The following is a 27,834-nucleotide window of genomic DNA, read 5'->3' as shown; positions in this document are numbered from 1 at the left end:
GCCAGAGGAAGAAACGTATCCGGGGATCTTTCTTGACAAAGCTATGTATCCTTACATCCTGGGTTCATTGCCACGTGTGACAGCTTCCCTCACCCCACCCTCAGGGGTTTCTGACCAGCCAGCTCCCTGCCGCCACTTGGTGGGCCCTAGCCTAAGCTGCTTCCCCCACTTGGAAAGCTTTCCCAGGGTCTCTCGTAGCTGGCTCCTCCTTGTCAGTCAGCACTCTGCCGAAACGTCACCTGGTCAGCGTCCCTGACCCCCATTATTCAGCTGGTCCTGGTTTCCTCCTTGCTGGTTTGTTTACTGCCAGGACCCCGTAGTGGAGCCCGAGCTGCCGGCTGTCTCGCTGACTGCTGTGTGAGCAGCCTGGGGACGGTGCTGTGGGGACCCAAAGGTGCATTAGGTGTAACAGGGAAGAAGGCTGGAATGAGTTCAGGGCGTGGGGAGACAGCTGGGATTGAAGAGGGGAGGAGAATGAGCATGTGTGGAGGGCCTTCTGTGACAAGCACTCGAGCCCTCACATCATTACCACAGCCCCAGGGTGTGGTACAAATGAGAAAACTGAGACTCATCTAGTGAATGGTGAACCTAGGTTTTCAGCCTAAGTCTCTCTGCCCTCAAGTCCCATGTGTTTTGACAGGGGTATGGTTCAAATAAATGAAGAGGAAGAGCGAGACTATGACAGGCTGGGGCGAACTATCGGTCTGATGAAAGGGGGCTGCCCATTGCTGCAGTCAGAGGTCTCGGTGGGGGCAATGCCAGGCAGCCACTCGGGAGAAGCAGCCCCAAGGCCTGGAATGGCCTCCGCGGCATCTTGCTAGACCCTCTGGCCCCGATGGAGCCTTCGCGTTACGCGCTGCCAGCGGCCGCATTACGGAGTGCCCGCTCAGCATCGGCACTGGCTCAGCGCGCAGTAGCCCCACTCGTTACTGCTGGCGGATAGAGGACAACAGGTCTGTAAATTAGAAAGCTGAGGCTCGGGTAGTGAGCGACCGTACTGGGGTTCAGCTGAGGCCCAGCCCCACACGTCACGCTAAACTAGCCCTGAGGACTGGTCCACTCCACGCTGCCCCCAGCCATCCCAAACCTAGAGTCGCAGAAGATTCTGTAACACCTTTGTGCCCTTCAGCTCCTGATCCGACACCTACGCTGTCTTTACCTTTGCCCTTTGCTATCCTCCCTCCCACTCATTGTTCACGACCCAGCTCAGAGAGCGTTTACGCTGAAAAGGTTTCTGAGTGCCTTGGTCCCCACAGGGCCGTGGTCCCCTCCTCCGGCCCACTGTGAAAAGGAGCTCATCCTGGTTCCAGAGGGACAACGTTAAGACGAGTCCTCCCGATATTGATTTGTGCAGGTGTCTCGGTGACAGGCTTACCCCAAGGCATTTTCAGGGCCACCACAATGCTCATTCTCCTCCCCGTTCTTGTCACTCTTTAGGTCTCAACCCTGTCCGTACTCCCTCCACTCATTGGCCTCCCTCTCTGTTCACCTGCTCCTATGCCCACTCTGTGCTGTGGCACGCATCAGGTGGTATGCCACGAGCTCACTAGTCTCTACCACGGGACCTTGGGCTTCTCGAAGGCCAGGTGATTATGGCTACCGAGTGCATAGATGGCTGAATGTTGCCAGGATTACATGAGAAAATAGGCCGAAAGATCCTCTTTAAATAGTCAAGCTCTACACAGCTGTTGTTTTGTGATAAATATTACTGTTGTTACTACTGTAACCATGATGGTGATAATTAGACGTCTCCCTTCCTTTCTGAGCTCTCACTGTCCAAACTCTGGAACTAAGTCCATTTGGATAAGGTCTTTAGATACACGTGTTCTCCAGACCCGCTCTACTCTATCCAGATCCAGTAGTGATCTCCTTCACTACCCAAGACCCTGAAACGGAAAAGGTTATGCACCCTGAGGAATAGTTGTATTTCTGTTAGTCATGGTCATGGTGGCAGCATAAATAAGACCAGACAACTCTTTTGAATTCTGTGAGTTGAAGTCTTTTCATAGAAAAGGGTATTCTGAGGGGGTCATATACTGAGCAAAGGCCATTTGGAAGTTTCCCAAACACAGAGTTCCCATGTCAGGCGTCTCTTACTATTCCTTGTGGTCCTGGAAAGCCAACAGTTCCTAGAAGATTCCACCCCAAAGCCTAGTTCTGCCAGGGGATGTCCACCGGGAGTCTCACAGCCTAGTAGTGTCAGGGGGGCACAGACTGGAAAGAATCCTTCCGCAGGCAAATTGCCCACGGGTCTGTTTCAGCTGCTTACGAAGTCGTGATGGTCATGACCATTCCTGATGGTGCTTGAGGAGCCGAGAGTGGTGTTCTTTTAGAAAATGACATTAATCATAGGAACCAAAACAAAATACTTTATCTTCAATCCTGTTATAAAACCTTTCACCCGCAGCTGGAGAAGAATAATGAATTCACTTTTGCTCTACAATCCACGGCTGCATCAAACTCTTTCACAGTGTGCTGTTTTGACATCAAGAGCCATGTGCTTATGGCAGTGCGGTATCCCCTGATATGCCCCCTTTTCCTTCTGACTCAGGTCTCCACTCTCGCATCTGCTCTGCTCTACAACCTACTGACAGGCAGTCTAACCAGCAGTTGTGGTGTGTCTGGACCTCCGTCGAGGGCAAGCGCAGTCCCCTTCTGTTATGTCTTCCACAGTTCTCCAGGGTGGGACCTCACCCCCGTCTAGGGCGTCTGCCTGGTGGGAATGTGCAACATGACATATTGTTGTACACGTCAGCCCACTTACTAAATGGAGAAGAAGGGAGGGAGTTTAGAGAAATGGGCTAATTACCTGGTCTGGAGTCGGAGAGACCGGGCTTTGAATCCAGGCTCTACCACGAATGGACACTGGGTGTGTCACTTCACCCACCAGAGCCTCACTTCCCTCATGACGCTCGCACGACCGTTAGAAAGTTTAACAGTACGAAGTATGTTAAGTGCCTCTGAGTGCATAGCACAGACAAGGGGCGCGACGAACAGACGTTGTTAGTGTCAGTCAGAGGGTTCCCCAAGTCCCCCACCCCTAGACCAGTCACTGGGCCCAGAGCCGTTCTGCAGTGGGTGGCAGGAGTCCTGAGCGGCGGCTGGGGGCGGGGGCGGCTCCCTGGCCCGCTGAAGAGGGAACCTCACTTAAGAGCCCCTTGAGTAGAGGCTTCCTGACCCGGCAACACTCCGCACGGCAGGCCATCTGATGATGATTTGCATCAGTGGGAAATTTATTCCCCCACTTTCACCACCATTTATTTATCACGCAGGTGCCTCAGTGACACGCACAGCCCCAAGATAGGTGTCGCAGTAAAACAGAGCGACGTAACTTTGAACGAGTCCCAGTCTTCATTTTTGCCGGCCTTCCGACCCTGACTACTCCCTTGTCCATCCTGGCCCGATCTTTAGAACACCTCTCTCCCCACAGCTCAGGAGTCCCAGGACCTTCCGAGTTGGTGTCAGTCTACAAAGATGGGCCTGCTTTCTATGCCAATGAGGTTTTGTAGACTTGATGTGGCCAGAATTCTAGAACCATCCAACACTCTAGTCTCTGTCCCTCTTTCCTGTGTTTATCGCCGAGTACATCACGCACACCAAAGAAAATGAGGTTCCTGCTCGGTGCTTTCATCACCTTCCTGAGCGGGAGAAACAGCACGGAGATGTAAACATTCCTGGGACGGATTCCTCGTGGCTTGAGGAATTCACCCCTTGGTTTCCTCTGACATGTTGGAGGGTGTCATCTCTGTCATCGTTGAGCCCCCTTAGTTACTAAGAAGGACACCACGGTGGACGCTGCTCTGGAAATATCACATGGGCGAAGGCTCCAACTGCAGAGCCGTGTCCTAAAGATAGTCCTAGGAAAGAAGAGAAGAGCAAATCAGCAGCAACGGCAGAGGAAGTAGCATCGCGTGGCATTGCTGCCGTCGTGGCAGGTTTGGTGAAGGGGTAGGAGCTTTATATTTCTATAACCAAGAATTCCTCACGTTGGGCTAGAGCTGTTATTTCCAAAGCATTTTCACATACACTCAAGTGTTATGTTAGGCAAGCTGGCAGAGTACGAACCAAACTCTTGTTTTATCTGCGGACATTAAAGCCCTGCTCCGCCGTGGGCAGCCGTGCAGCTCAGACTCCGGGCTTTGTCGTGAAGGCTGCTCTGGCTGCAAACAGAGCACCTGCCAAGGGTTACTGTGCAGAATGTCACACTTGGAGTCCCCACCAAAGCTTTCATCAAAGTCAACCTGATTATTTTCCACTGCATTTTCCTGAAAGGATGTTATGATTTTCTAGATGTTTGGTGGCTGGCGATAAATCAGGCTTTTATGATGTCATGTGAAAGGCCACCTCTCGGACTTCCTCCTGCCACAAGCCACAGATTAAAAGCGGGCTGTGCCGGTAGGGCATAGTGGACACAGGACGGTTTAACCCTTTCCTCGCGCGTCCTGAGGCACAGCTGAGGCTGTCCACTAGCTAGGGGTCATGGAAGAAGGCGAGCTGCCTGCCCCTCTCCTTCCTTTCACACGAACATAGCTGGGCCTGTGGAAACTGAGCTCCTTTCTCTGTGTTAACCAGACTTCCTCAGCTAAGAGGCTTTGGCAACAAATCAAGAGCCAAAACAAGACAGTGTGTTTGTTCCATGGAATGATACAAGGGAACACAGGTACTTTTACAAAAGTAATCTTTCCAAAGAGTCTCTGTTTCATAATCATGAAATGAGAGGTTTCCTTGGAAAGGAGATAAAATCTAATGCTGGTGAGGTGATAAAAAGTTACCCTCGTACTTTGCTGGTAGCATTTGTAAATTCATACAATGTCTTCGAAAGCCATGGAAAGCCAAATCCTAGGAGTTCCCTATGAATCCTCTTTCCTCCAAATCCAGTCCTTCGGTGAGTCTTCTCTCTGTGGCCTCCGCGTGCTCCCCTCTCTCGCGGCCTCTCCTCCTGCCGCAGCCCCGCTCCCATTTAGCACGGCGCCCACACCCCACACCGATGTCTGAAGACATCCCACGGGACACGTGCACCCCCGCGCCCAAAGCCTCTAGCGACTCAGAACACTACACAAACTCTGCATTGCGGGTAGTAGGCTGATAAAGGACTACGCATTTTAAAGTAAAGCCAGGTTCTTCCTCTGTAAATGAGTGAACCTTTCCATACAAAGACTTCGGTGAAAAATTGAAAACTCCAGCAAGTGTCAGTGCTGTGTCCCACTCGCTTGAGAACTAGGGGGAAGAAGGCGGCTTCCAACAAGGGGAGTTGGCAGTGACAGTCTCACTCTGACCAGGATTCTGCTCCCACAGGAGGAAGTGAAGGGTGGGGCACCAGCTCCACCGCCCTCGGGAGCTTGAACGTGTCCTCCTTCGGCCAGATGAGCTCCAGCCCTTCGACCGCACCCCCCACAGGTGCCAGCACAGCAGGCCAGGCTCCTGCCCTCTGGCCCCAGGAGGTCCCTTGGGCCCTGTGTCCTACGGGGCCAGCTGGGCAGAGTCCTGACTCCTAACTGCAGTAGTCCAGACCTAATCCCTTCAAGAGTGGCCAGGTGTTTCTAGGCTGGGTGGCACAAACACATCAAAGAGTGGCAACTAGTCCCTCAGCCACCCTTTTAAACATTTAGTTAAAAGTCAGTCCCATACTCACTTTGAAAAATTACACTGGCCTCTGAAAATCAGACTTGTGAACTAGTTGAGTTAGCCAGCTAGGTAATTGTGGCTGACCAGCTGCAGATACTCTAAGACTAGAGAGTAAAGTCTTACAAAAACATGGCTTTGCTGGGAAAAGCGTGGGCCCCATGGAAGGAATTACCCAGCAGGCCAGGTCTGGTCTGGCCTTTTTTACCTCTCCAACTTTGTCTTGGGCTCTGATACTCCTTGTTCATTTTGTCCAGACTCAATGGCCTTCTCTCTGCCCCTCAGACCAGGGGCGTTGCTCCCTAAAGTCCATGTACCTGTGGGGTCCCCGAGAGACCCTCTTACCTCAGGACCTCATGGGACTGGCTTTTTCTTGTCATTCGAACCTTGAATCCTATGTCACCTCTTTGGGAAGGCCTTACCCACCCAGCCTTCCCACTCTTTATCCATCGGGCTTCCTCTTCGGTCTCTGTCTAGCACTCTCAGTAGTGGACATGGTCTCACTCACATCTCCTGTACTCTGGACTGTCTCTCCCGACTGGAACGTAAGCTCATGACAAGAGCCTTGTCTTATCCACAGCTACTTCCTCAGCTCTAACACTATAAAATTTGGCAACAGACAATCAAGAGCATATGAAACGTTTACAGTAATTGGGGGAAAGTGGAATACAAAATCCTGTATACTCTGGTTACAATTATTCAAAAGATGATGATCTAAAAATAGGAGAAGTCAGGTTACATGCAAGGTTAAAGTAACACAAAAGCATGAAATAAAAACTATAAGACAATCCATGTAAAAACATTATATTTTCGGGGCACCTGGGTGGCTCAGTCAGTTGAGCATCGGACTCTTGAGAGCCCTGCATTGGGTTCCATGCTCAGTGTGGAATCTGCTCGGGATTCTCTCTCTCCTTCTCCCTCTGCCCCCCCCCACAACGCACTCAAAATTAATTAACTAATTAATTAATTAAATCTTTTAAAAGAAGATGACATTTTCATCTATGATGTTACTATAAGAAATTAAAAGGATAGCTTTCTCTATACCTTAGTGATAAAAGCAACAACAGCTAGCTTTAACAGCCTAAACTAAATTAAAAATAGTACTAGCTACATTCCGTGTGTAATCTTGAGTTCTCACAACCCTGCAAGATAGGTGATGTTTTCCCCATTTTACACCTGATTTAAAACCTGAGGCTCAGAAACACTGAGAAACTTGCCCAAGGTCACCCAGCTACGTGGTTGAGCCATGATATGAAGCCAGGTCTCTCTAGTGATATCTCTCTATTGTTGGTGGTGCCTAAGAATCCTTTGTTAGTGAGACATAAGTTATATACAGTGAAATGCACAGATCTTCACTATATATTTTGGTCCACTTTGACAAACGCATGCACTCACGTGTGCTACGCTCCTATCAGTATAGAGAACATCACCCAAGAGTTTCTTCACACACCTTTCCTGTTGATCCTCTTCCCTAACAACCGCTGATCTAATATCTATCACCATCAATTCGATTGCTGGTACCAGAACTTCATACGCATTAAATCGTCCTGTGTCTACTCTTCTCTGTTCATCTCTTTCATCCAACATTGGAGTATGTTGGTATTTCCATATGTTGATACAGTATTTATTCTTTAGAGATCTTTGTGCCACTCAGATTAATGCAGCATAAAGTATATTGCTCATAGTACTATTTAGGGAGAGTTTGTCCCACTGAGCATTGTGAGTGCTGGACTGAGAATCAGAAATCCGGGCTTTTAGTCCAGAACTCTACCACTAGATGGCTTTGTGACATTAATCAAGTTATTTAAATATCTCTATAGATGTGTTCAGGTTCCTCTTATAAAAATACAAAAGAAAGACTGCCAGGTAACATGTAGTATAGGTCCCCAGCAGCCTGGTAAACTCTCAATTAACCATGATAATAGGGAACCAAATGAATGGATAGATAAAAATCATAGAAAAGCTCAATATCTGTCTTACTGCTTTTCTTTTCTCCATGCCTCTCAAAAACCTTACTAACAAATTCCTCATAATGGTCTTAATTTCTCCTCAAATATGAAAATCCCGAGAGAAACAACCGAAAAGCAAGAACTTGGATGTAGTCAGCTGCCTGGTTGGCCCTAGGGTCTTAACAAGCTACTGAGGGAATGAGTGTTTGAAGGAATCTAGGGTGTACAATTGAACGGCCCTGTCATGTGATTGTATTTTGGTTGGGAGAAGGATGGATGGATGGATGAATTGAAAGAAGGAAGGAAGGAATACTGAAGTGAGTTTCTTGAAATTGAGTGACCTGTGGTACAATATAAATTGAGAAGAATCCCAAAGGAAAAAATATCTATGTTATGGAGGCATTCATATTACTTACAATATTCTTTAGTACTAATATTCAAGGGCAAGGCAGAGCCCTTTCTGTGGGGTGGCGCATATTTCCTAACACACTGGAAGGGAAAAAGCTGATGGAAAATCACCTTCCCCTGGTGCTCTCAGGGGTCCCCTGTGGCCCTAGTCGCCTTCCCGGAGGGACAAGGTGCCTCGTCTCCAGAGGCAGGCTGAAGCTGAGCTGCAGGACGGAGCTGGGCTCTCACCCCCACGGATACTTGGTACGGTGCTTTCATCCCTAGGAAATAGCCACCTGAAACAGATACAAGATCTCTTGGGTTGCATTTTGAATGTGATTGTCTGGAGATTTAATTAGCTGATGTGTGTAAAGTGCTTTGAGGGTAAAACGTACTAAGTGGCAAAAGCAAAGGCGGCCCGCTTCTCGTGCTGCAGAGTGCCACCTGCCAGTTAGGTCACAACAGTCTTTAATCGGTCCACTTAAAGGTGCTTTATCTCCTTTCCTCAGGGTTTGTGTCACCTCCTACCAGCACGGGTAAATCTTTACACCCTAGATCCAGTTATTAACAGTAACCAGTAATTTCCAGCGAAGATGCTGCTGGCTTTGAAGCCTGGAATGCTGAGGTCACTAACAATCTTATCTCCCTTTCATGAACTGGCTGGGCATCGCAACTGTGAGTCAGCCCCCCGTATCAGCCGCTTAGAGCGAGGATCAGTGAAGCAATCAGAACCAAGAGGGCTCCAGTTACAGGACGTAATCTAGCTTTCCCTAGCTTGATACTCCTGTGAGCACCGGGGATCGAGAAATCACGCTAACGACAACAACAAAAATTAACTCTGAGGTTACAATTCTAGATGTAGAACGGGTACAGAAAGCCACAGCACCTCATCAATGCGTGTGACGCAAGGCGACATCCCCGAAATCGGAGGCAACCTGTTGAACACTGACCTCTGAGTAGACGGCTCCCCCAAAGCTACAAGGCATGGGCTTCTAAGAAACGCTTCCCTTTGCTCAGCCCACCCAGAGCCTGACTGAACAGGACCGGTCACAGAGGCCCCCAGGGCCGGAGGGCGCAGCCGGCTGGACGGTTGTGGGCACCGTGCTGGAAGGGCTCCCTGCTCCCTGCTCTGTGCCGTCAGAGGCGAGAGGCGCAGCTGGGCCTCCGTGCGGCATGAACGGTATGGGTCTGTGTGTCCGCTCCGGGAGGATAATGGACCACTGTCCTCGTCTCTACACGTCTCAAGCGTGTCTTCCTGAAGGGACTTTCTCCACAGCATTTTAAAAACTATTTAAAAGGAAGCTGGTGTGTTTAAGTCCTGTATTTCCCGCACACCGTGGGGTCGTCAGCGTGTCTCATTGAACCCTTTCTGCCTGACGGCCTCTCTCTCCATGCTAACCATATTCTTAGAGCACATGTAGAAAAGATCCGTCTGTGTGTCGGCTGCACTCTAAATGCCATTAATTGGTTTCTCCCTTAATAAAGTGAACACTTTTTTTACCGCCTTAGGCTCTCCTGACATACAAGTGGGCGCCCGACGAAGACAATGTTCTCCTTGACTTTCCGCGCAGGCTCGGCCATGCTCGGTCGGCTTTTTCAGGGGTGTCGGGGGCTTACACGTGGACAGATGTATTTCTGTCCCTTTGTTTGGTAGCTCTTAATAGCTCCTGATTCAGAGTGACAAATGCTATCAGCTGAAAAGAAGTGGTCCCCAACCCAGAAAACTGGGATCAACGACAGGTTACAGGGCCGTGGAGACGCCCTCGGGCACGCTCCAAGAGGTCGCTACGGCACATCCTGAGCCATAACTGACAAGCAGGACTCGCATGCCAGGCCACCAGTGGAGGTGACAGTGGCGACGATGTGAGGGCTCTGCCGCGCTTTCAGTCCAGGGTACATATGTGTCGCCCTGTGCCAAGTGCCTCCCAGCAGCCTCCGCCCGGGGAACTGAGGACAGGGACACAATGCAGGGCCTGCTCACACTGTTTTGCTCCCTTTGCCACTTTATCTCCACTGTCAGTATGCTTGTCGGAGCCGGTGCTGACTGACTCAATTTCCCTGAGGTTGAGCCCGAGCATTGTTTGGGGTCTGACGGCATTCTGTCAGCCCCTGCTGATGGACAGTCCCACTGAGTCCAGCTTCCTGAGCAGACGAGACAGCCTGCTGTTTTCTTCTTGTCTCTTATCACCCCTTGTCATTAAAGGAGAGGCCTGGCTTCAACTTCAATTTGTGCTGATAGGCAGCAGTAAAAGGGAAGCGAGGGGGAAATGTTCGTTGCCGTTATTAAGGCCATTGCCTTTCTTACTGCTCTGAGATTCACTCCCCGTCCGGGAAGGTTTCAATCAAATGATGTATTTGTGAGCGTGTGAGAGTTTAAACAGCCCGGTAAGAGACATACTGTATTGCAGACTTTCTGGGAGAACTCTTCAGTTTCTGTTTTTTCCCATTCTTACCAACTCCCAGCTGCTCATCTTGAATCTTGACTGGGATACCCTGTGCAACTTTAAAGATTTTTCCATTTTGCTGAAGTTTGCTTTGTTTTGGTTTGGTTTTTTGTTTTGTTTTGTTTTTAGCATTTCTTTCTCTCTAAAAAGACGTCTTTCCCCAAGAGCAAAGTTTTCTTGCTCACTCCGCATTGGCATAAAGTTAGATCAAGAACCGAATTTGTTTCATTCTTTTATTCCCTTGGAACCTGAGCTATTCCTCAATTTTGCTTTTTTTATTTTTTTTTTGAAAAGTAGAAATGGAAGAAATGAATACCCAGTGTTACAGTTCCATATTTTAAATTGTTGAAGATTTTTAAGCAGGTCTTTCACCCGTCTTAGTTTTCCTTATTAACATCCCTGTCTATACATCTTCTCCTTATTTATAGCACTCAAGAGTCAATTTATTTCAATAAGCACATTAGAAATTTAACAACATCCTGGCAAAAGAGCTCACACTTTCAAAATGTTTCCCCACCTAAACAGATGTCCTTTGCAAACCTCACAGCTGACCTGTTGAGAAACATGGTATCCAACACATAATTTGAAATAAATATTAAAATTTTCCCAACACAACCACAATGTAAAAGGGGAGAGAAAGAACATGACTCGATGAACTTTGAAATGTTATCCTATGCGATCAATCTATTTAATAGCATTCCCCACAGTGATTTTAGGGGAGGTGGGTGGGTGTTAAAGGCATTTAATGTGTTAAATAATGATCAAAATTTGAAAAAGATAGGGGTGCAGGGTGGGGGGAGGAAAGAAAACTAAGTGGTGTTATTTAAAGATGTGTTGTTATCTTGATCGAGATAAAAAAAAAAAAAGGCACCCAGGAGATTTGAGGAAAGGGAACTATAGTTAGAGTAGAAGATAATGGCACAGCATGGTCTCTACTTTTCTGGATTTTATGTTAACTACTGTGGGCTCAGGAACTGGCTTAATGACTTTTCCAGGATTTGGTCTGGCCCTTTATCAGTTCACTATAACAAGAACATAAGCCAGGAAAGCCTGAAAAATTGCTGCAGCAAAACATGCCCTCCTACCGTGCTGCTGTTTGCAACTTCGGCCATTGGCATTGGGCCTGTAGGGTTTATGCCTAGACAGAGCCGCTGTCAGAGGACCGCTCCGAAAGGTCTGACGAGTCAACGGTAGTCAGGGAGTCCGAGAAAAATTAAGGGGGTCTAGGCTCTGGACATGCACATTTTGTCTTTGCTCAAGCTGTTTTGCTGCTGTAAAATGCTCAGCTAAACCTAATTGAATTTGACAATAATAAATCACATGTTGAAACTGTATAGCTCACCTAAGGGATAGCAATGGAAACAGTGAAGACACCAGAAGCCAGAGTTCAGGAAATGTCATATTCACATAGAAATGCTTTAAATTTTTCCCAGAGCTTTATTGTCTCTTTTTTTTTAACGAAAAGCTCCAGACCACCCAGTGCACAAAGTCCATTTTGGAAACTGTACATAAAATCTTCTCTTTAATCAGTTCTTGCCCCTGTTGTCATACTATGACTTGAAGCCTATAAATAAAGAAGGAACCGAACTGTCAAAAAAGAAGAAAAGAACAAAATAGATGAATCATTCTTCTCTCTCGTCCTTAGGAGCTGATCACGCCCCAGTGGAGAGGATTTGTGAAATGTAAAAGGAAACTATATTGTGACCTGATCTGCCCCCCTCCGTTGCTCCACACAGTCCTGTGAGCAAAGCAGTTAATTCCTAACGTCCTTGTAGGAGTCCAGCTTCCACAGTCCCATTTCTCTTCATGCTGGTGGAAGCTTTATTTAAAGAAGCGTTCCCACGTTCTTGCTGTCATTCCGGAGCCCTATGTACTCCCATGCCACACTTGCCCGCACCACCCTCGAAGTCCGCCCTGTGCCCCCCCCCCAAACCCTGCAGCCTAAATCATTTACTGTCTCTTTCCTCAAAAGGACACAACAGAAAGAAGTAAGAAAGTCCTTCAGGAGAAGTGAAGTGTAAAACAAGCTGGGATGTCCCTAATCTTTCCCTCCAAGTTGATTGGCGCACGGGCACACGGACTAGTCTAGATGTTAGCTCAGTAGCAGCTGGCGTAGAGAGCTGCTGCTTTGTTTTGATGGAACCTCATCCTTTTCCTTCACAAGGTCTCTTGGTCTAATTAAATTTCAGGGAGACAGAGCCTTGGCAGAAGGTTAAAGTAAGCTGCTAGCCTGGAATGCAGGAGTTGGGCTCAAAACTAAATTGGGAAGTTTAACTGGGTGCGTCTCTGGTTTCAATGAAATACTTTTACAGTGTATGGTAGCAATGTCTGTTTCTAAGCTTTTGAAAACCATTTTTCTTTTTCCTTAATTGTAGTTCCCTAGTTGTTTTTATATTATGAGCTACTTGTAGAAAAATACAGGAAACATAATTACAATACAAAGCTCCCTTTCCCAAGCCTACTGAGATCACTTGAAGCCAAACTGGGTTTTAGGGTTTTGCTAACTATAAGTTCAGAGCCATGAATTGCATCCTATGTAATGCTGGTTGATTTACAGCAAGTGTTGTGTGATTAAACAATAACCATGTTTCTTCGAGCTATAGAATTGAGGGAGGGCTGTGTTGCTTCATGACGCCACATTTCACAGCTCTCTGGGGAAAAAGAATGAATATCTTTGTGTGACTCTTACAGTAAAATAGAGAAGTACTGTGACAGCGTATACAAGTTTATTTAGGGAAAGGAAAGAGAAGTAATTAATTTGTTTTTCCAGCTCCATGCAATGTTGAATTCCTAGTTATTAATTTTTGTATCCTACTTTTCCTGAAGAATCTGTATATGGACTGTTCGGACCAGCAGAAATAACTTGTTTGACTATTAACACCCTGGAGAGGAAATCAGTACTTCGGTGTATTGTGAAATGCAAAGCCTTTGGGAGTTTGATTTATTCAAGCCTAAAAACGTAATGATGGATGATAGAGAATGAGGGCCGTCGACTGTAGTCTGTAAGAGAACAACTCCAAGCATACAGTGCAGGAGCCCCCCTCAATTCGAGGTGGGTCCGTTCCAAGCCCCACCTCCAGTGGATGCCTGAAACTACGGAGAGCACCCAGCCCTATACAGACTGTCTTTCTTCCTATACGTACATACCTATGATAAAGTTTAATTTATAAATTGGGCACATAAGAGATTAACAATAATAACTAATAATAAAATAGAACAATTAGAACAACATGCCATAATAAAAGTTATGTGAATGTGGTGTCTCTCTCTCAAAATATCTTACTGTACTGTGCTTACTCTTTTTCTTGTGATGCTGTGAGATGATAAATTGCCTAGTGACCAGAGGAAGTGAGGTGTGTGAGGCAGGCACAGGGTTAGGCTACCGCTGACCTTCTGACCCGTTGCCTGCTCAGGACTCAGCTGCGAGAGGGTAACTGAAACCTCGGGAAGTGACACGGAGGATAAGGCAGGACTACTCTGTGTCCATTCAGAAGTAGCACCCAGACACCCTTTGATATGGAAGTCTTAGCAGTGAGGGTGAGCAGCCCGGGTCCTGCCCAGCCCTGTGGCCTCTCCCGTCACGAAGCCCCTACGACGGCCACCTTTCAGGGAATCTGAAGAAAATCACTGGGGCAGGCTTTCAATTGTAGCTTCATTCTCTGTTCCTTTCGCTTGATGTAACTGGTTTTAGGTTGTTCTTTAATATTGTGCTTGTGCGTAACTAGAATAGCTTCTCAAACGGGTATTTCTCCTGTTTTAAGTTCGGCTGTCTGTCGTACTGCCTTCACATTCTTCCGTTTTAAGGACTCATCTTGTGTACTATTCGATGAATACATTTGTACAGGGACAAGCTAAATGTTTATCTCACCCCCCCCCAAATGGTCTGTTTCAAAGTCTGTGTCTTTCCTTTTTCTTCCTTCCTTTCTTCTTTCTTTCCTTCCTCCTCTCTCCTCCTTTCCTCCCTCCCTTTCTTTTTGCAAATCATCTTGAAATTCTCATCTCAATTTTCTTCTAAATCAGTCTTCAGAAATCTGTAATAAGAAATGGGTGAGTGAGGGCTGAGGTGCGGGGTTAATATTCTCCTGTAGTTTTTCGTTTAGCCAGTTTCCTTCTCAAGGAAGGCTCTTAAATGGACGGAAACTCTTCTGAAGCAGTTCCATGTCTGTTCTGGTAAAGCTGAGCAGGGCAGACCCTACCTGAGTCATTGGCGTCTTTTATACGTATGTATATATATAAATTTTTATTTATATTTATTTTTGACAAAGGCCCTGTCAAATGGGATATATATATTTATATTTTGACAAAGACCCTGTCAGATGGGATGAAAAACTCAAGGATCAAGCAAATGACAGCTTGAGCTTCCTGTACGGGAGCTGGAGGTTCGTTTAAAAATTAACTTGATCTTGCATCTGAGCGGTTAGGGAGCACTGCGCAGAGCAAGGCGTGCTACCGAGCTGAAGAAGCTGCAGGGTGCTTGCTCTTGCTGCATTTTCAAACTGCCGGTTGCCACGGATTAGTGGCTCGTGAGGGGAAGTAAGTGGGTCGAGATCATTTTCTGAGGAATGGGCTAGAACAGACTAGAGTAGAAACTACGGTGTGTCGTGCCCCCGGACAGTAAGGGCGAGGATCGCTTGGTGAAACTTCAGTTTCGTTTCATGCGCGCGTGGGCGTGCTGGATGGCAGCGGGAGCCCGGTCTCCCGCGGGTCTGGGAGGCTCGAGGCCACCGCCCGGAAAGAACTGCTCTGCGGACCCAGAGTGAGCCGGGGCTCCGTTAGGGGGCACCCGGCTCCCCGCCGCGGAGAAGCGGGTCCGCCGACACCGCGCGCCCGCACGCCGCCGCCCGGGCACCCCCGCGTCGTGGAGCCTCCGGGGAGAGTCGGGGCGCGCCGGCGTCGGGCACCCGGCAGTCCGCGCGGCTGCGGGAGAGGAACGCGGAGGCGGCGCGCGGCGCGGGGGCGGGCGGGGGGCGTCTGCTCACCACTCCGCTCCTTGCCGGGAAGTGCAGTAATTCGAAACAGTTCTCACAGTAGCGTCCCTGACAACTTAATGTTTAAAAAAAAAAAAGAAAGAAAAGTCATTAAGCGTCAGTGGGACGCGGTGGAGGGGAGGGGTGGACAGGAGGAGGTGGCTGGGTGAGCCGGGGACGGCACCGCTGTCAGGGTCCTCACTGGTCTATGCAGCGCATTCTTACACGCGACCTTCGCAAGATTTACTGCTCGCGGAGCCGCGACTGAGCTGGCCTGGAGGGGACCAAGGGAGGGAAACAGGGAGCCTTGAGCCTTGAGAGTTCGCCCGCCGCCAGCCCCGGGGGGTGGGGGTGGGGGTCCCTGCGACTCGGGTCCCCGCCGCCCCCGACCCACGTCTGCTTTCTCTCTCCCTCCCCCCGCAGGACTTTCTGCAAGGAGACTGCACCAAAGCGAAACAGAAGCTGAGCTGGAAGCCCCGGGTCGCTTTTGATGTAAGTGCCTTTCTTTCCGGGTGGAACCCGCTGGCCCGCTCGCTGCCGGGCTGGTCTGGGCCGGGCCCAGCGGGAGGGGTGGCCCGCCGGCGAGGCAGCGAGGCGCCCGGAGCAGCCGCGCTCGGGGCCCCGCTTGGCGCCCGAGGTGCCCCAGGCCTGGAGGCCGAGGAGGGGGCGGGTGGAGGCGGGTAGGGTGGAGGGAGGGTGGCGGAGGCCTCTCCAGGCGCGCCCCAGGGGGTGGGGGTGTCACCCGGAGAGAGTGGCAGAAACTCCTCCCTCACCGCCCACCCCCTGCGTCTCGGGTCCCAGGAGCTGGTGAGGGAGATGGTGGACGCCGACGTGGAGCTCATGAGAAACAACCCCAACGCCTGAGCGCGGCCGCGGACGCCCGCGCCGCCCCTGCCGGCCTGTGGCCCCTGCTTGGAATCAGCGGGTGCGGGGCCGCAGGTGTGATCCTGGGAGGGGCTCGCGAATCCGGCGGGTTGCCTGCTCACCCCCGCTGCCACGGCGCCTTGTCCCCGCCGTTAGGGTCTGGGGCCGCTGAAGTTTGTAGCAGCCGGGACGTGGCACTCCGGGGTTCGGCCCAATTTCCTTTTGTCGAGGCCTCTTATGAACGGTTTTGAGAAATCAGCAAGATGTTTTAATCACATGTTCACTGTACTTGAAATTATGTCATTAGACAACTGAAAATTTGGGGCTTTCAAATTGTTTTTCTCTTTTCTTATTAAAAATGGCCTTTCTATGAACTAGCAATAACAGAGTCGATGTCGGTGTTTTTCCTGAGGTATAAAAGGGCCACCAAACAAAAACACCCAAATTCTTGCCTTGGAGTGAAATAGCTTCCTTCAGGCCTCCCTCCCTTCTGAGAGAGCCCCTGCAGGTAGACGCCCGCTGGGCCTGAGCCTGGCTTTTGCCGGAGCCCTCTCCTAAGTCTCTGCCTGGGACATTTCTTTCCCCCTTCTGGTGACAATAAGCCACTCTATCCAGCCGATCTGGAAACTCAGTTCCTGAAGAAAGGAGGCATTCACACCCCCTCCGGTCTCTGCTGACTATAATTAGAACCCACGGGGCTCCCACCGTCTCAAAAGAAGTCTTGAGAAATAGAGGGGGGCCAGAAGAAGAAACTTGAAGGTAAGTAAATATTGTTGGAACATTCCATGCCAAAGCCCCTGAGTTACCCAGAGGTCTCTGAGCCCATGCCTTTCCTTGTGGTCTAGATCTTTCACACAAGACTTACTTCCAACCTCTTCTCAGTACTAGATCACTTTTTTAAATCTAATTTTGATTTAATCATTCAACCAATTTATATGAAGTGCTTAATATATGGCAGACATTTTACACTTGAACTACATCAGTGTTCATTAAAAATTATAATGAAGAGGTTTAACCTGGGCCTCAGATCACGGCTCCGTCTGCACGGAGGGCATCGTCGAGGCGGCCCGGCTTTCGCCGCAGGTATGTGCTCCCGAGCCGCGGACTCATGGCTGCACTGAGGGTATTAAGGCTAAGGCAGGTGGACACACAAATGTATGGAGCCCACGAGCAGCAAGCAAAGACGTGTACAGGTGTATACTTCTGCATGAAATACAATATTCTGCCCTAGAATAAATTGGGTCAGGACTCTTCTTTTCCCCCTCACGCCCCCTCCAAGGAAAATAAAATAAAACTTTATAGCGAATGGAATTCCAGCCTTTGCACATGCTCGCGTGAATGCGCGTGAACTATTTCTGAATGTCTTCACCGGCAGGTTTATGATCTGGGGGAGGACCCAGGCTCCAACGGCTGGCGGCAGGAAAGAGGGCTCTTTGTGTGGCTGCCGGAGTTGCTACAAGAGTGTGCTGGCCAGGGGCAGCCTCGGCTTCGACGGAGCAGAACTGGGGCGGCTTGAGCTGGCCCACCCGCTTCTCAGGAGCTGCCCCAGGACAGGCCTTCTCCCAATCGAGATGCTGCTAATTGGAAACAGATGGCTCTGGAAAGCCGGGCTCCGGGAATGAGACGGCTGGTGGGCGCACACGCACTCACAAGTACAGAGTCACACACATTGCCACACATCCCAATATACACATCCAAACACACACGTGTACACAAATACAGACACACACCTACAACATGCCAGCTCACGTGCTGTCACACACAGCAGTCTCACGAACACACATTCCCTCACAAACACTTGAAAACACAATTCACAAACCTACTATCACCAACACACCGCCACACACATACTCTCACAAATCTCACAAATACATGAACACACATTCCCCTTAGCCGTGACCCTGATGGACAGGTACCCCCCTCTTCTCCTCTGCCCCCCTGAACCTTCACACACCTCCCCCACCCAGGCATAGAGGCCATTCAAGGGTCCTTGAAGCTTGCAGTGGCCCCATGTACTTCAGTGTCTTGGCGCTTGTTAGCCCAAAACCATAATAAGCTCTTTAATAAGGATCACGAGAGATTCTAGGCAGGGGTTTAACGGGGCTGCAGTAAAATTATAATGTTAAATTATTCTCCCCAAATGGCCTGGAGCATCAGTTTTTGAAGGACACAAGAGTATTTTTGGTTGCAATCTTCTCTCTATTCCTGAACCCTCAACTGGGGGGAGGGGGTTGGCTCATTTGGCTTCCTGGTCTCCCACTGTCTAAAAGGGGAACAAGAGAACAGATTTGCTTGAGTATCTCTGTTCTTTCGGTGCTCTGAATTTCACTTGGACATCCTTCAAGACAATTATTAAAAAGTGTCTTCCATCTTAAATCGCAGTTCAATTTCACTGAATTTATTTTCCTCCCCTTTTTTCCTGCTCTGCCAGCTTTGGCTTTTCAGTTTAAGTATGATAAAATATCTTCCACCTTGATTTTTTTTTTCTTTTAGTGAAAACTAAGAAAGTCAAGCTTTCAGTACATTCAAACATAATACCAAAGAGGTCAAACACCACATTTGTGCCCCAGACGAACAGCAAGGTGCATGGATACCTGGGCCACCCGGGACCTCCCTTTCCATCAGACCAGCCTGCCAGACTCTCTTGTGGCCTGTGTCCGCTGCCCTTTGTCTTTAAGGAGTTAGGAGGCAGCTAGGCCCCGCATAATAAACCTGACACACCCCTCCAGCTGTTTAGGGGTGAAGGCCTGCAGTGCCGGCTGCGGGACCTTTAAGGGAAGTGCTGAAATGCTAGGGAAGATGAAGTTCCCCGCAAGATGGCTCCTAGGAAACCCGATTTCAGAGCTACCATTGTGTGCCAATAAACCAGTGCAAAAACCCATCAGGCTCCTCTTGGTCTTTAATCGTCTTACCAACACCAACCACCAAGATTCCATAGAACCCCAGCTCGCGGGCTGGTCGACTGCTCCAAATGAAACCTTCCTTGTGTTCTTAAGGCTCTCAGCTGGAAGCAACACTTAAATTTTTCATTTCAAATTAACCTTAAACGCATTGTTTACAAATAACTTTCTAAACCCGAAGAAAGCGTCCCAGGCACCTTGTTTGTATTTGGGAATTCCAGCCGGGTACTCTCAGTTTTAACATGGATCCCCATAAATCCAAGCTCACACGTCATCTAGTTTTCACAAGTTGTGCTGCAGCCTTGAGCGATCGATCTGTGTATGGTTTGCGGGAAAGGGGTGCGGAGAACTCCCACCCGGGTTTTACAAAAAGATCGTGTTTGCGCGCGCACGCATCTTACAAGCAGAGCAACATGTCCCAACACGCCACCTACACCTCTCCAAAAATTGTGGGCTTTAATACCTGGTGGTGCCGCGAAGGGTCACAAACGGGAGCGACAACTGGGACACAAAGCTGCTGGAGGTGCTGGCGCCCCCTCCGCAGTTAGGGGGATTCCCACCACCCACTGCGTCCTTTTGGAGCTCACGGGGTCTGGGCCTGATTTCCTCGGGGAGACACAGGGGGCGCTGCTGCCCTGCCCCAAGCAGGCCCCAGGCCAGGGCTCCCAGCGACCTCCCAGCCTCGCTCTCTGCCCCGCGAATACCCCGGGAGCGTCCAGCACATTTTCAGGGGCTGTGCCATCAGGGTTATTACTCGTCACTGGGTCTCTAGTCACGTCGCTTTCCTCGGCCTGTGAGGCTGCCACTGCCTCCCCCAGGCCCGACCTCCGGTGCTTCCCGCCGGCCACCTTGGGCTCACCCTCGCTCCCGCCTGGCCCGCCCGGAGTGCGCTGTGTCCCCAGAGACCTTTCCAACGCCTCCGTTACGAATACGACGGCACGGCCCCACCCCACCCTCACCCGTTTCCTCGGCCAGTGTCTCTCTCTGCTGGGAGGCCGACGACCGCGGCCTGACCCCGGCCCCGCCGCCTAGTCCTCAGCTCCCGCCCTTCCTCCAGGGTCAGGGATCACACACAGCGGACGCCCCGTCTCAGCTGCCCCTTTTGATCTCTGAATTCGGGGCCGCCGTGCCCGTCTGTGTGCGCACCCAGTATGCAAGGTACTGAAGGGCCCCGACGGCAGATGCTGAGGCCTAGGCTGGCCCGCATACCCCGCTCACTAGCTCTGCAATCTCCGGCGAGCCTCTAACTCCGGACCTCCAAGCTTCGGCCAGGACACACGGGGTGCGTTGCTGGGGTGGCGGACCGCGGGCCGGAAAGGCGCCGCGCATGTGCGCATGCGCCGGCCGCGCTCCCTCCTCCCAGACCCCGGCGGGCTCGGCCCCGCGCACGTGTCCGGGGCCCGAGGCCTCGCGCTCCCCAAAGCGCGAGCACCGGCGGGAGCTGAGGAGGTGATGGAGAACTGTCCTTAAAAAGAAAACCCTCCCCGCCGCAGCCCTGGCTTCGCTAATGCGCCAGTGTGCACGCGGAGACGGGCGCTCGGATGCCTAGGACCCAAAGCACCAGAGCACGCGGGTTGGTGACCTGGGGGCGGCAACTGAAATTGGGGCACCACTGACCCCCGCCACTCTGAGGCGAGGCGCTGGGCGCGGGCCAGCCTGTGAGGAAGCCGCCCAGCCCGAGGCCTGGGCCGGAGTGGCGGGCCGCGGGCAAGGGAATGTATATTTGGAAGGGGTCAGGACCTCGGCTGGAGTCTGGCTTTTTATGGCGAGGAAGCCGCCTGGGAAGGGCCTGCTGGCGAGGCTTTCCTGTTGTGCCACTTTCCCCCCTCCGCACACACACCCCACCGCCCGCAGCGCCCGGGAGGGAGGGAGGCCCAATCCCGGCGGCACCCCGGGGCCTCTGGCTCCACGGGCCCTTTCCTGCGGCCTGAGCCGGTGGGTAGGCCGGCCCGGGAGGCGGCCGCAATGGCACAGTATTTCTCGGTCGGCAAACGCACTGTGAACAACTGCCCTGCACCGCCTGGATATTCCGTGGAATCGGAGTGGGAGTGGGCGCGCAGGAAGCCCCCGTAAGGACCCGGGACAGTGACCTAGGACAGCAGCCCCTCGAGTTCTCTCAGGGAACTTCTAGCACCTGGCAGCCCTTGGCTGTGGGAACAACGACGGGGCCTCCACCCCCCCCAACCCTCCCTCCGGGTCTCCCCGGGACACTTCCGGCAGAGGCGCCCGCGGCACCCTCCCCCCCCCCCCCCGTTAGCCCACCAACTCTTCTCGCCGCGAAGCCCACCGTCCACTGTCCGTGTGAGTCCTCCGTGGGTGATAGCAAAAGTCCTCTTTGGAACGGCAAGGAAGCCCCTCTGTTGGCGGGGTGCCCGTGCCGCAGAGAGGCCCCGTGGCCGGCACACAGCGTCCCTGGCGCTGCGGAACGAACCCGACTTGGGGGACCATGGCGCCCCTCGACACGGTCCTGGCGTACCCGGCTCTGAGGACAGGGGCCGCAGCCCCGAGCACCTTCCGGGATGCAGATTTTGCTCAGTTCAGGAGACAGTTTTCCTTTTTCCTCCAATGGCAGGTTTTTAAGAATCCCATTGCCACCTAAACACTTGCTCCTCAACTCTGTCCTGTTTGCACATCTGTACCGTTAACAAGACCCCGGGACAGCCTCCGGGACCAATGACCGGCTTTTATACCGAAGGAAATACGGAGGCCTTAAGAGTTAATGGCGCTAAATGTGTTGGTTTTCCTGCTTTTTCCCTAGGGTAGGTAATGGGGGGGGGCTGTCTTCCCTTTCTTATTCTCCCCCTCTCCGTCTCCTTCCATCTGTCTGTGTCTCTGCCTGTCTCTAATCTCTCAATCTAAATCAACCTCAAAGCCCTACCTCAGACCTCTTCATTCCCCAGCCTCGAGTTCTGAGACCCCTCCGGGCCCTGTCCCTGGGCCCTGCCTGGGGTCCCACCACCCAGGTCAATGGAAAGGCCCCACCACCTGGCCCTGGCTGCCAGCCCACTGCTCACTCCATGGGCTCACAAATTGCACTTCCATGCCCACCCAAGTAGCACCAAGCTGTGTTGACTTAGGGGGCAAATGAACAGCCCACCCAGTCTCCTTCTTGGGAACAGGGACAGCTAAGGGAAGATAGGCAGTTTAATACAAATGACCAGCAGTGCCGACCAGTGGGCTTGGAGGAACCCAAAGGCAGAACAGTGAAAAGAGAAGATGCTCTTTGGGAGAATAGAGGCAGGTGCCATCTGGAAGAGCAAAGAGGCCTGTGGAAGTGCCCCCTCAGGTTTTCAGAGTCACCCTCCAGACACCAGGTGGGTAGACTCTAAGCAGGAAGCAATGCCAGGCCCTCTCTGAGGACCACTCAGACCAGCCTCTCCTCTCAGTCTGCCTCCCTATGGGAGCTCCACCCCTCTCTCCTGTCTTGAGGACAGTCTCAGGCCTATATGCAAGGAAATTCCAGATCCTACTGCATCTCCTATAATACGCTCAATATGCCGCGAATTTAAAATCAGTGAGGGAAAAAATCAAGTAAACAATAAAAAAATAATATAAAACAGAGGGTTTCTTTGGAGCCACGATAAGATGGGAAAGGAGCACAACAAAGGTCTTAAGTCAGGCCTTATGCTCTCTGCGCCATATTTTGGTTTCCAATAAGACGGACATGGTACATTTTGCTCAATTTTCCACTCCTAATCACGTTGAGAACGTTGTGGAGAAGGGGCTTTCATTCTCCTGAATGGATTTCGGAGCTGGAATTCATTTAATTAAGTATTGCTCCTTCTCCAACTGGACTCAGACCTGGAACCTGTCAGTCCTACTCACATGTGTCCCCAGCTCTTCAAGGCCTGAGTGTATGCTCCAGGTCAGGACCCCATGTGGCCCATTACCCAGAGGGCTCCGAGCCTGAGCATACTTGCCACTGGGTAGGTAGCTCAAGCTGAGAGACATCTGGGAGAAACTTTGGGGCCCCAAGCCCTTTTAAAAGGGCCTGGGAGGAAGGGCGGTGGAGGGGGGGGAGAAAGTGACAAAGAGAGGGACAGCGGGATAGAGGTACAAAGAACTTAATGATTACTTATGAATCACACTCAAAAAGGGAGAGACACGGTAAAGGAGGTATCAGGGCACAAAAGTCCAGCTATGAATGCAGAAGCCAAATAGTAAAGGAAGACTTTCTGTTTAAGTACAAGTGAAAATGCCATTAATAAAAGCTCATTTCAAGGAAACTCTTAGCCTCCTTATAAATTGAAATAGGAGCTTTCAGAAAAGTAGGGTGTCTGAAGCTGACATTTAGGGCCCCATAGCAAATCTCAGCAGTTGAGATTTTGTTTTTTGGTTTTTTTTCTTTCATGCCATTGTGACCACTGTCTGAATAAACTGGGTCTTGCTTTTTGGGAGCTCTCCTGAGCTTAAGGCTTCTCCACTCTCGGCTCCCTCACACCCCACAACCTGGTGGGGTGAGGAATATGACATAGTCTCTTGGTCCCTTTTCTCCCTGCTTCCCTCCAAATCTCCCTGCTTAGCTAAAGAATGACTGTCTACACGGAATCTAACCTGCCTGGCCGGCTTTATTGCATGGCCACTGTCAATCTTGCCCTTAACATAACATTTGTTTATGACCCGATGGGAAGGGCTAATGGCTTCATGAACCCACTCTGGAATGAGTTGAGAGGAGTCTAAAAAGAAGGCCCTAGGATAGCAGGCAGGATCCAGGAGTGAGAACTGGGCTCAGAAGCAAAGGGGCTTCCCTTCAGGAGCGTGAGATGTGGAGTGAGGGTAGAAAGAAACGGTTGCTCCCACCACCCTTGTTTCCAGTACCACTAACCGCTGGGGAGAACACCCATACAGGAGTCCAGGACCTGACTCCACAATGGACGCCTCCTGCCCCTCCTGTCCCTCCTGGGCAGCCTGGCCAGGCAGCCCGGACCTGAGGAGGATTCAGGGCGTCTCTGGAATTTTGCACCATGAAGAACAAAACTGTAGGCCCTCCATCTTAAAACTGAGACCACCCCCTCACTAGAGAACAGGGTGGGAGAGAAAAGGCCCTATATCTCTTCTATACCTATCGAAGTTCGGGGGAGCCTGATAGGGCTATAAGGAGCTCTTGTTTCCTGACCCTTATTTCTGACCCCGCAGGAAATAGCCAAGAGCTTACAGACCACCAGCACAATTGAGCCTTATTCCTCTGCAAACATCGATTATTAATGACACAAGCTGTGTGGAATGATAAATTGTCAAATGCATGCTTGTTTGCATGCAATCTGGCGAAAAAAGCTGTGCTAACTGCATAGCTCTGGAAAACAGCACGCTTCCTACCACACATGCAATATGCCAAAATGCAAGTTTTTATCTGGCATGTAACATGCTGGCATTAACTTGCTCACTGTATAAATTACTAAGCACATAAATGCACCCACTGCCGCATAAAGGACAAAATACTTACTATCCCAAAGCTTTCTACAGAGGCTCACTTCAAAATTAGCCAAGTCCCGACCACTAGATCCTGTCAGTGTCCAAGGTTAATTTCAAAATGTACTGTTAGTTAAAACAGCAAGAAGTTTCTCTTAGAATATTTTACAGAAAAAAAATATCCTTATTGCTCAAAAAGTGCAAGTCAAATGTGCAAACCACTAAGGAGTAAGTAGTTCTCCCAGATTCAATAAGGTCAGCAGTAGTTGTTTTTTCTTAAATTGGATGACAGTCCAAAAGCACATGTATTGAGAGTAGAAAACATTACCTATATGGTTTAAAAAATCAGAATAATGAGCAGAACTTCTGACCTTCCACTCAAACATAGCTTAACTCTTACTTAGGTCACTCATGTAGAAATCACTATATATGAATAACACGCCTTCCTAGACACATAGGTCTTCCACGCCTAATTTTCAAACGTTGCAACAGAAGAGGGTAAGAATGATTGCTAAGAAGCTTGTCCCCGGGCAAGTGTGTGAACACTCCCAAGAGCTTTAGGAGAAGAGCTCTTGGGGGGCCACAGAAACCCAAGCACTGCACTCATGCCAGGGGCCTTCTTCAGCCTCGGGAACTCGGGCCCCAAGGAAGGCAGAGCGAGGGGTGCCCGCTGCCCACTGCGCATTCTGGCGTGGTCGGGAGGGGTCCCCAGCCCGGAGCGAGCGGGTTCTTTCCCCCGCCATGTTCACTCCCGCAAGCCCGCTCCAGCGAAGGCCGCGTGCGCTCCCTCGGGGCGCGACGGCAGAGGCAGCCCTGGGCCGCGCCTCGGGCCCAGATCGCCTGCCTCACTGTCCCGCAGCCCACCCCTCGGAGCCGCGCGGTCGAGCTCTCCGGAGCCAGGCTGGGGTAGGCCCATGGATGGCAGGGTCCGCGACGTGCTGCGGCCGCAAAGCCCAGGCCCAAGGAGAGGCAGAGGGGTACGAGCACATGGACCCCCCGCACACGCCGAACCCGCTGCCCGCTTTGCATATCTCTCCCGTCCCTTAGGCCGAGCGACTCCCCGCGTCGGCCACCGCCAAGTGATTTGTGGCCTCTGTAAACCGACCCCACACGCCGCGCGAGGACGCAGCCCAGCCGGGGAGGCCGCCTGGGGCCCACGCGCTGGCCCAGGCCGATCCGGCGCTACCAGGCCCAGGCCGGGCGGGCTGCGAGTTGTGCAAAGCGTGAGGCTGCCGGGGCTGCGGGCTGGCGCGGGTCGGGCTGTCACCCGAGAGCACTGGAGTGCCTGTGACCTTTCCACCCCGGTTGAGCACCTAAACGCACGTGTGTCTTCAAAACAAAGGCGGCGAGCGAGGAGTATTAACAGGGGGCGGCGTGGACCAGGTGGCGCGCGGCCGAGGCGCGGGACGAGGAGCGGAGCAAGCTGCTTTCCCGAGGCTCCGCCGGCCCCGGCGGCGAGGGCCCGAAAGCGCCCCTCCTGGCTCCGCGACCCTCGTCCCTCTACACACAGCCCTGCTCTTTGCCATTTTCTGCTCAGCCTGGTCTTCCCGGCACCCACGACCCAACCTGCGATTAATCCATCACACCTAACAAGAGGTCTCCTCCGACTCTTTTCTCCCCGAACAACTGATTTGGGGGGGGGGAGGCAGCGGCGAGGAGAGCGAGAACCCGGGGAGGGGAGGCGGCGGGGCGGGGGCAGGCGTGGGGGGGGGGCGGGGGAGAAGAAGGAGCTCCAAACACAAACAAGCCAGGCCCAGGCCGCGGCGGGTAATTACATCTAATTAGCTGCAGAGCGTTCCCGTCCGGGAGCGGCGTCCCGGAGGCCGGCGTCGGGCCAGGAGCGACCCGGCAGGAAAGCCCGGGGTGGGCCACAGGTCTACCCTCGCCGAGTCCCCATTCCAAAACGTTGCATCAGGCAAGCCGAGAAAAGTACGGGCTCTGGCTCCCGGAGCTGCCCAGCCTTGGGATAGGTCACCCGTCCGAGCGGACAGGGCCATTCCGTTGGTCACCTGCTGCCGCTTCCCATCCGGGCCTAGACAACCCAGCTCCAGCCACCGGACCCTTTGTCCGCAAATCCTGGCTCCATGGCCGGCTCCCAAAGCGGATCAACGCACAAACTCTATGAGACCTGGCAATGGATTTTCTCCCTTCACCGCCCACCCCAAGGGGGTAACCCGAGGCAGCTCCAGGGCCATGGGCTGAGACAGCCAAGCGGAGGTTTAAACGCAGCAGTCAGGCCAGTCCCAGCCGGCCTGACCCGGAGAGACACCCGTGCCCTGGGCCGCTGCGATCTTCCCTAGCTATTAGGTTACGACTCTGAGGGAGGAGACCCAGCAAATCAGAGGCCACGTAAAGCAGTTTTTGACTGAAATTAGAGTGTATTTATTTGCAGCAATCCTTTAACAATGATCAAATTTTGACAACAAGCAATAGCGATTACTGCTAAGTGTTGCCTCTAGATAGGAGCGGTAGATAGCAGGAAACTGTATTATCTCGAAAGCAAACTGAAAGGCCCTGAATGTCTGTAATCAAATCGCCATCTCTCCAAAGTCTGATTGACAGGGCAGATCCCCCTAAGATAATGAATTTATTACATTTCCTGGGTTATTTACAAAGGGGGAGGGCCAGTCTGGGTTGCCCCCTAGGTTTAACTGTAAATTAACAAGAAAAAATGGATTGAAAAGAAACCACCCTAGACTAAAATGTTCTGCTCTTCTCTCCTTCCTTCTTATTGCTTTAAATCTTTTTCAAAAAATAATTGTTCTACAAACATATCTTCTAAAATAGTTTCCCAAAGATTAAATATCCCTTTCCAACCCACAGTATATATATATATATATATATATATATTTTTTTTTTTTAAATCAACCCTTCTATGTAACACACGAAGGACTGTAAATGTGGATGAGTTATACACATACATTTAAAAACTGGTTTATTTTTCCTCTTACAAAGGAGTGAAGTTAATAGGCGAAATATCTATCCAGCATTTGGCTTATGGGGATGTATAACAGACATCACGATTTTTTATGTGATACACAAGACAAATATTCATCTGTGTATATCTGGAGGCACATTCACATATTAGTACACACGGGTATCACTGTGGTAACACCCCTGCTGATTCGTGGGTTTAGAATTTCCAGATCATGTTCTGTCCTTACTGAAAAAAATATATTTGTGTATATGCCCGCTCAGATCTGTTCAGGAAAATATCTTTTGACTAGCCACAAAGCAAGCTGACTACATAGTACATTCTGCAGAAGATGCTGCAAAAAAAAAAAAAAAACTA

At 50.9% G+C, this 27,834-nt stretch overlaps 1 protein-coding gene across 2 annotated transcripts in view; it reads left to right on the top strand.

Moving 5' to 3' along the window:
* GMDS (GDP-mannose 4,6-dehydratase) overlaps window positions 1–16,614 on the top strand; it is a 596,567-nt gene extending 579,953 nt beyond the window's left edge. For both annotated transcript variants that reach the window (XM_026511368.4, XM_057305018.1), the window contains 2 exons: window positions 15,793–15,861; window positions 16,171–16,614. In XM_026511368.4, coding sequence (XP_026367153.1) covers window positions 15,793–15,861; window positions 16,171–16,233 — 132 coding nt within the window. In that variant the 3' untranslated portion in view covers window positions 16,234–16,614. The remainder of the gene's footprint in view (window positions 1–15,792; window positions 15,862–16,170) is intronic.
* The last annotated feature ends 11,220 nt before the right edge of the window (window positions 16,615–27,834 follow it).

This window comes from Ursus arctos, unplaced genomic scaffold (genome assembly GCF_023065955.2).
Source record: "Ursus arctos isolate Adak ecotype North America unplaced genomic scaffold, UrsArc2.0 scaffold_31, whole genome shotgun sequence".
Taxonomy (NCBI): domain Eukaryota; kingdom Metazoa; phylum Chordata; class Mammalia; order Carnivora; family Ursidae; genus Ursus; species Ursus arctos.
Note: the sequence above shows the minus strand (reverse complement) of the source record. Positions and strands in the feature narration are given on the sequence as shown.